General features: G+C 35.9%; 1 protein-coding gene across 1 annotated transcript; it reads right to left on the minus strand.

Moving 5' to 3' along the window:
• Nucleotides 1-449: 449 nt before the first annotated feature.
• On the minus strand, nucleotides 450-4,543 carry LOC104222555 (systemin receptor SR160). The gene has a single exon (XM_009773797.2). The coding sequence runs from the start codon at nucleotides 4,373-4,375 to the stop codon at nucleotides 731-733; it is 3,645 nt and encodes a 1,214-aa protein (XP_009772099.1). The 5' UTR covers nucleotides 4,376-4,543; the 3' UTR covers nucleotides 450-730.
• Nucleotides 4,544-9,496: the final 4,953 nt, after the last annotated feature.

Consider the following 9,496-nt stretch of genomic DNA (forward strand, 5'->3'; position numbering starts at 1 on the left):
CAAATAAGACTGTTATATTTGACTGTATCACTTAAGTAAGAAAATTATGTTGTAAATATAGTTCTAGATGTTAAACTCAAAAAAGTTTAAGAAATTCTTGAAGTTAGGAAGTGGGCAAGAAGAAGACTGAAGGGATATGATGCCTTAACTGCACACATGCAGAACAAGAGACATGCATTGACATTTCACAATTTTTAAAATAAATTTAAAGATAAAGAGAAAACCTAAAAAAAGGGGCCCAAAAAAATAAAAAAGAAAGAAATGATGAGAAAGGAAACACATGAAAAACCCTGGAAGAAAGGGCCAAAAATACCCTCCACTTAGTCACCATCACTGAGGTCAGAAATCTAACAGCTGCTTTTAAAGATTAGATCTGAATCTAATGCTATGTACCATAAGAACAAAGAAAAGAAAAAGAAAAAGAGTGAAAATCACAACCAAGCTAAAAGTAGCAAAAACAAACTCAAGACTATTTATATACAACAGTGTTACAAGTTAATTAAAACAACCTTCTTTTTATGTATAATAACAAGATTTTTATGGAGGGAACTAGTGGTACATACAATAATGGCTAAAAATTACACTGGCAACTTCTTTTGCATATGATTTTTTTGGAAAGTGGTATGGTGAAGTGGGAAAATTTTGAGAGCTGAAACAAATTCTCAGCACCACAATCCTTCTTTGTTGCATTCTTTGCCAAAGAATTTTTCTGAGGGAAAATTGTTGAATTTCATAGGTGTTTGCTCAGCTCATTTCCTTCTTTTATACTTTCACTTATGCCCATTTCTATCCCTCCTTCAACTGCACTAAAATTGACATCATCAGCTGCAATCGTTGACGAGGAATCGATGCCTGACCCTGCTTGAATCTCCTTGAACATTGCCATTACTTGAATCATTGTTGGACGCTTCCAATGTCGATCATCTAAGCAAGCACAAGCTACCTTAAAGTGTTGTAGAAGTTCAATCTCAATGCTTGGATCTTCTTTCAATAGTTCTCGATCGAAGACATCACTTATTTTCAGCTTAGCATGCTGCCTTACCCATCCAACAATATTATTGTCGCCAAAATCAACTGAATCTGTTGGCGTTCTGCCCGTTAGGAGCTCAAGTAAAACAACACCATAACTATAAACATCTCCTTTCGTCGAACACCTAAAGCTCTGGTAATATTCAGGAGGAACGTAGCCGGGAGTTCCTGCTAGGGTACTCACACTCAAATGAGTGTCCATAGCACTCATTAGCCTTGCCATTCCGAAATCGGATACTCTGGCTTCCAAATTTTCATCAAGCAATACATTACTTGATTTCATGTCCCTGTGAATAATGTGTGGAATGCAGTTATGGTGTAGGAAAGCCAACCCTCTAGCAGCTCCAATGGCGATTTTCCTTCTTGCATGCCAATTAAGCTTGATCCCATTTTTCTTCCGATCGTGCAGAACATCTTCAAGACTTCCATATTTCATGTATTCATACACCAACAGTCTTTCTTCACCTACTTTGCAGTATCCCAAAAGAGGAACAAGATTCCGGTGCTTGATCTTCCCAATAGTTTCCATTTCAGCTGTGAATTCTCGATCACCTTGTCCGCTGACATGAATCAACTTCTTAATGGCCACAACACTGCCATCCTTCAGCTGAGCCTTGTAGACATCACCAAAACCACCAGAGCCGATAAGACTATCGTTGTGGAAACCATTGGTGGCCTCGAGAAGATCTGCAAATGTGAGCTTCCTTAGAGGCTTCTCAAATGCGGCAAGGTTGATGCTTAATGCTTCACGAGCACTCGTGAACTTCCACGCGCTGTTTGCAGTTACAGAATTGGAATGACCATCCATATACGCCTCAAGAGCAGCCTCCTTCTTCTTCCTCCTCTTCTTCGTCTCTATGGCAACAATAATCAAACCAAAGATGCAAAAGAGGGAGAACAACAAACCCATCGCCACACTCCCTGCCAACGATGCTTGTTTGCGGTGAGACTTCTGGTGCTGGCTTGAGTTCGAATTCCCTACCGAGCCACAAGGTTGGAGAGGATACCCACAAAGCGAAGTATTCGCAAACCTATAATCCGGGAATGTATCAAATGGAGCTGATTCAGGAATAGGTCCAGTGAGATTATTGTTCGACAGGTCAAGCTCTCCAAGCAAAGTAAGGCTGGTGAGGGAATTCGGAATCGATCCATTCAACCTATTATACGACAGATCAAGAATTGCTACATTCTTCAACCCTCCAAGTTCTTGAGGAATCACACCAGAGAAATCATTATGCCCCAAATTCAATATAGACAGATAGTACATGGACCCCAATTCCTTTGGGATACCACCTTCCAACTTATTATAAGACAAGTCAAGAAAAATCATAGAGCCATTGTGGTTAAATGTTGGCTGAGTAATACCTCTATAAACTCTTGTGAAATTGCAAGGATGCCTTGTTGAGATTCTATCCAGCTGTTCCTGTCTAATCCCTCCAAATTCCAGCAAATTCCCTGCTCCATGACACTCCTTACTTCCATCATTCTTGATATACACATAACGCTTGCCGGTGAGCAACGCCACTGCAATATTGCCAGATTGCTTGAACAAAGGCCCCGGAATGGAGCCATTCAAGAAATTAGTATTGAGATCCAACCATATCAAGCTCTGGCAATTACCCAACTCAGCAGGGATATTCCCTGAGATTGAGTTGTTCCCAAGTTTTAAAATGGCTAGATTGGGCAAACCACCCAAAGAAGCCGGTATCTCGCCGCTCAACAGGTTATTTGACATTGAAATCCAATTCAAATTGGTACAGTTGCTAAGACTTGCAGGGATTGATCCAGTTAAGTCATTAAAATCAAGAATCAAATTCTCCAATGATTTCAAGTACATCAACTCCTGTGGGATTTCCCCTGAGAGCTGATTCAACCAAAGGATAAGATCTTTCAACTTTGACAATGACCCCAAACTAGATGGTATTTTCCCAGTCAAGTAATTAAAGCTAAGATCAAGTGACACCAACTGAGAACAGTTGCTTAGACTGTCAGGTATAGGGCCTGTAAACCAATTATTCTGAAGGTACAACACTTTCAAGCTACTCATAGGATCTTTACAAATACCAGAAGGAATAAACCCTGTGATATTATTAGAACTCACATCCAAAGTCTCCATTTTCAGTAAGTTGGAGAAAGACTCGGGTAAACCACCAATAAAATTATTGAATGACAATACCATAGTCTTCAAATTACTCAACTTCAAGAGGGTATCAACAGGCAACTTACCAGAGAAATTATTGTTGGAAATATCAAGAAACTCCAAACTAGAACATGCACCAAGATTCTCAGGAACCAAACCTGAGAAATTATTGAAAGACAAATCCAATTCCACTAAAGTTTTACACAAATCAGCAAGTTGGCTTGGAAAAACACCCTGAAAATCATTCCCTCTTAAGTACAAAAACTGTAGGCTTTCACTTGGTAGCTTAGGGACTAACCCCACAAACTGATTATTTGTAAGGTTGAGAAAACTGAGCTTCCCACATGAAGAAAGTGAAGCACCAATATCACCATAAAACTTGTTGGAGGACAAATCCAAGTGCTCCAAATTGGAACAATCTTTGAATGAAGGGAAACCAGTTGAGAAATTATTAGCAGAAAGATCCAAATATGACAAATTCTTGAAGTCCAACTCAGGAATATTTCCAGCTAATTTATTACCCTTGACAGAAAAGTACTCAAGCTCAACAAACCTCATAGATGAAAGCCAAGGAAACAAGTTTTGACCTGAGATATTGTTAAAAGAAAGATCAAGATCTTGGAGGCTAAAGGTTGAAGCTTTAAGTTCTTTAGAAGGAGGGTCCATTAAATTCTTGGAAAGATTAAGAGACTTAAGGTTTGAACAAGCACCAAAGCTAGAGATATCAGAAACAGGCCCTGAAATTGTGTTTTCAGCTAGATCTATAGAGTTTAAAGAAACCCCACATTGGGATTTAGCAGCAGAAGTTAAAGAACCACTAAGATTAGCATTCTTTAACACTAAAGACTCCAAATTTGAGAGGCCAAGTAAGTAGGAAGAGACCAAAGTGAAGTCAACACTTAGAAAAGTGTTGGTAAGATCTATAGAGGAAACTCTAGAGTTCTTGCATGAAACACCAGTGAAACTACAAGGGTCTGTAGACGACAACCAGTTCTGAAGCTGAGTTTGTGTATTGGGAAGTGAGGATTTAAAGGAGAGAAGCTGTTGAGAGTCTTTGAACAGGCCATTGACAGAAGCAGGTGAAGCAGGAGGGAGAAAGAAGATTATGAGGAGGAGAATAAAGAGTGGTTGTAGAGAAAAACTGAGCAAGAAAATCTTGTTTAAGCTAAAATGGTGTTGGTACATAGCACTGTTGTGAGGTTTCATCTTCAAAGATTGGAGCTTTTTTAGCTTTAATGGAGGTTTTTTGGGTCTAAAAGTTCAGTTCTTGGGGTTCCATTTTCTGAAGAGAAAGAAGATAGGAGAAGTGGAGGGGGGAGTAGAATGTGAAGAGAGTCAAAAGGCAGAGTTAGGAAGGTAAGAAGGGTATGTATAGTGAAATTTTGAGAACATTTTTGGCTTTGGGATGGGGTGGGGTGGGGAGGGGGAGGGCGAGGGGGGCGGAGTTGGGAGAAGAGAGATAGAAGAGTGGACACAGCTGGTGCACCACATGCCATGTGACCCATATTTTCAGCTCTCTCTATATGTATGTATTTTTTATTTTATTTGTGAAAGTATGATTTGAAGTTTGGTTTACTCTGTCTACATATGTAAGCTCTAAAATTATCTAAAAGGGAAACCAAACTTTCGAAATTTAGAGAACAAGTCTTTTTGTTATTCTTATTAGGGTAGTAAAATAGAATTCTCTGCTAAGCAGGGCGGATGCAGCGTACGAGTATCGGGTTCAACTGAACCAGTACTTTTAACGCAAAACATAAATTTATAGGTAAAAATCCACCAAAGCTACAAAAACTAATAAATGAACTCATAACTTTTAAAATATAATAGGTTCAATGCTAAAAATTTTAAAGATTGAACTCATAGAGTTTAAATTCTAGATCCGTCTCTACTACTAAGATCATTTGCCGCAAAATATTGTTGGGTAAAACCATATCCTAATACTAAAATGTTGAATTACTGTAATCACCTTAGTCATATTGAAATGGGAATATGCAGTAGCCAGGTACTAAGAAAAGAAAACCTCTTTTTACTCTTTTGATTCTTTGCTAAAATTCTGCTATGTAACAAAGAATTACCGTATACAGAGCTGTGTTCAAGTTCATGGTAAGCATTGTCCGCTTTAATTCAATAGACTTCGCAGACTTATCTTTCGGTATTTCGCCATCATCAATCCAGAAACGCTTGTACTCTTGTGTTATCCATATAAAGTTTTTCGCGTTTATTTTCAGTTCCGATGCAAGATTTGCTTAAGGTGTTTTTTGTATTCATTCCTCTGCCAACTAGAAGTTTGTTAGTCTTTCTCTCATATTTGTTCTCCGTCATGGATGTCACATACACCCCTCTTAAGAACTCAGCATCCTCACTGAAATTTGCTCTACCACCACACTGAGGAAGCATTCGGATCTGATACCATTTTTATCATAGCCCAAACCTACAACATGTATTATCTGATTTAGCCGAGCATACTTTACATATTTGTTTCTTAGGCTATGTTATCATCGAGCCCAAAAGTATGTGTACCATGTGAACTGATATTATGCCTTATAAAGCTCTTCACTTGCCTCTCACATTTTGATGTGGGGTTCGTTTAAAGTGCTATGTGCACTCCTTCGACATAAACTTACTGATCCTTCCATTGATCGTCATGGTCGATTCACCCTCCATAATTTGCATCACATACATATCCCTTAGGAACTCAACGTCCTTGCTGAGGTTTAATCCACCACCGTATTAATGAAGCGTCTTTCTAATATCTATTTGTCACAGCCAAGCCCATGTTATGTATTGTATGCCTTATAGAATTCTTCACCTTCCTCCCTCATTCCTATGAGGAATTCAAAAGCTTGCCAGCTTATAAGCATGCTAGTACTTCTCATGGACCCACCCTCATCAGCTTGCACTCTGTCATGGGCATCATATATAACTTTCCTCGGGGACTCACTGTCATTGTTCAGGCTTGTCTTACCATCGTACCGAGGGAACATTAGGTTCTAATACCATATTTGTCACAGCTTAAGCCCATAGCACATATTGTTCACTAGACATACCTCACTGATTTGTCCATTGGGCTAAGCCATCATCGAGCTCCCTACGTGCAAAGTGAATAAGTGTAATCTCTTATAAAGCTCTTCAATTTTTTCCTCGCGTTTCACTATAGGATTTTCCCGAAATATCATGTGCACCTCTTCTTCAAAAGCTTGCCAACCTAAAGGTTTGCTAAATTTTCTTTTGAACTCACCCTCCATTATGCATGTCGTAAAATTATTTTAATTAACAAAGACTATGTTTAATAGCCCGCATATAATGAGGGATGTGCCAAAGAATCTTATTAAAACCATTTGTTAAAATACAAATTAATATTTATAAAATTTGTCATTTAATATCTCAATCGATTCTTAGGTCATTTTGCAATCATATACTTCTTTTGGTCCATAATAAGTAATCTTTTGACTTTTTTATTTTAGTCCAAAGTAAGTGTCGTTCTTACATAATCAAGAAGAAATTAATTTTATTTTTCAAATTCCCTTATTTACATATCCTAATATGTCAAATTTGCAATATCTAAATTTTAACTAATGGTAATTTAGTCAAAACATCTTTTTCTCTCTCTATGAATTAGTATTTTCTTAAGGGGACCAAAGGTCAAAAAGTCAATTGTTATGAACCGAAAGGGGTATAATATAATGCCGAGGACAAATTATTTTCTTTCAACTCTTCGATAATTCAAAATTTCAGAAAACTAGTATATTCATTTCCTGTTTTAGAAAAACCTCTCATTATTCGTCAGGGGCGGACCCACATGGGGTCAAGAGGGTTTATATGAATCCGCTTTATCGAAAAATAATACTGCGTATGTAGGTATATTCTTTCTTTCGTCGAGAAAATAGTATAACATATTAATATTAATTCTGTTGACACCCCTTTGCACAAAGATATTGTTCAGTCCGAGGAAAGTTCATATTTCTCTTTTTCACACTAGAAAAGCCTTTTCCATATAAGTATAATTTAGGAAAAGAAAACTACACCATTTTATTTTTTTTCCCTAATAGAATATAAAATCTGAAAATTATAAATAATTTCCAATTCCCAAACCCTTTGCTTCTTTCAATCTTTCACTTCTAAGTTCAAAGTCACATTGCTTCCACAGCCATCTCCGTTGCCTCTACGCAATGCCGCTTCTCGCTGTCTTTGTATATTTGTTTCTTTGTATTTTGAATCCGCTTGGTAAAAATCTTAGGTTCGTCACCGTTATTCGCCCTTCAAGATTTATTTGCTCTGAGTTTTTATAAAAAAATATGGCATCTGTATTTATATTATCTAAAAAGAAAAGTGTGTCCCTCTTTAGGAATTTTATCTTCTTTTTGTTTTTCCTTTGGGTAGGATAGTGGATAGATGGTGGAGGAGGGGTTAAGGTGTTGCTTAACAATTTCTCTCACTAAAACAAAGTGTTTTGTCTCTATAGGTTTCCGCGTACGTGTGATTAAGGGCAGATTCATCGCTCTCTAATTTTTAATTGGAGATTCCATTGCCTCATCAATTAATTGTCTCTTTAAGTTCTTATGATGAGGGATTAATTAGGGCTTAATCAACACTTCTCCTTTTATTTCTTTAATTGTTTTGAATAGTATTTATATTACTATTTGTTTAAGTAAAGAGAATAAAATAAAATTGATGTTTTAATGGCACTAAGACCAAAAACTGAGATGAGAGAATTGTACAGATAGGACGGGCCCTTGTGTTCCTGCGAGGATGTTTCCCTCTCACGCAGGCATGGCCTTACGCAGTGCTGTGTTATATATATCTTGAACACGTGATGATTTAAATATTTATTTATATGAACGAACAATAAAATATAATTAATGAGAGAAATTTTATGTATAATTATACAACAATCATCTGTCGAAAAATCTTATTATATTAGCATAATACATGAATTTAAAATAAAATGACATCATCAAAACTTACACAAATGGTTATTTTATCATATTAGTTAGATAATTATGTATTATGGTTTAAAAGTATTTAATGTGATGATATCTTAATGAATAATTCTTTCTGGACAATATTGTTTTGTATATGTTTCCTCCTAATGCTTTGGTTGCCTTAACCAAAACTCTTGTTGTCGATCTTGATATCCCTCTTGAAAGTGCAACATATAATTGTTCGTGCAAGAAAACATATTGCGATAAATATAGTCAAATATTTAGGATGTTTGTTCTTGTGGTTTATTTATTATACTTGCAAAATATAAACATACTAAAAATTATTTTCACATATATTTAAAAGAATATTCCTTAGTTTTAAAAGATGAAAGCTTAATTCAGGGATAAGAATATACTTAGAAGCACATTGGCCAGTATCACAATTTTTGCATGTATGACGTGATGTTATTGTCAGAACTTATATATACCATATGTGTGCTATTACATAAGCTATTCGGCGTATATTTTAGTAGTATGACGGGCATATTTTTCTTCAAAATCAACCTATATACAATGCAAGATCAATTTTAACTTAGTCTATTATATATGCGGTGACACTAACATACATAGGAAATAATAAACTTGACAACAAATATGTATGGTAGAATGCCATTTAGTATTGAAGTATTTAAGTATTCTCTTGGTAGTAATTATTGGTATCATTTTCTGTTGAATCAAGAACAAAAAAATATTTTGTTTTTAATATAAAATTTTGCAATCAACCTTTTCTTTAGTTGATCAACATATTTATTTTTGCTAGCTAAGATGTTTTTTTAATTCTATCATGCGATTTGCATAAATTGCGTTTTAATCTAATGATAGAAATATTTCTCTAATTTAATGCACTACTATTGCCATTGGGATTGATAACCAAGTGTTCAAGAAGAACCAAATCATCTTTTATTAGATGTTCTTCTTTGTTTCCGACACGAAGCAAGAAGACACTGAATACTGGATTTGTTCTGACTTTATATTTCTTGTCAGTTGAATCTTTTTCATTTGAGACCAAAAGTATAATTTTGGCAAGCTAGCTTTTATAGTCTCTGTTTTGTCAATTTTGGAATTACTGGTACTACTTGACATAAATTACCTCCCAAACCATTAATTTCCACCAAACGATTCATTAATATCCAATATATCTCTAGAACTTTGGGCAATTATTTCGATCGTTTGATACTTAGCCACAAGTGCTTCATCCCATATTATTAATTTTGTTTTCCTTATAAATTTAGCATCATTGCTCTACTTTGATATATTTGTGATGGTTATTTAAGTTGTTTGAAGAGCTATATCAAATATAAAGTGGGTGGCCTCACAATAAAATCGTTATTGGTACACCACTTGC

This window comes from Nicotiana sylvestris, chromosome 5 (assembly GCF_000393655.2).
Source record: "Nicotiana sylvestris chromosome 5, ASM39365v2, whole genome shotgun sequence".
NCBI classification, from domain to species: Eukaryota; Viridiplantae; Streptophyta; class Magnoliopsida; order Solanales; family Solanaceae; genus Nicotiana; species Nicotiana sylvestris.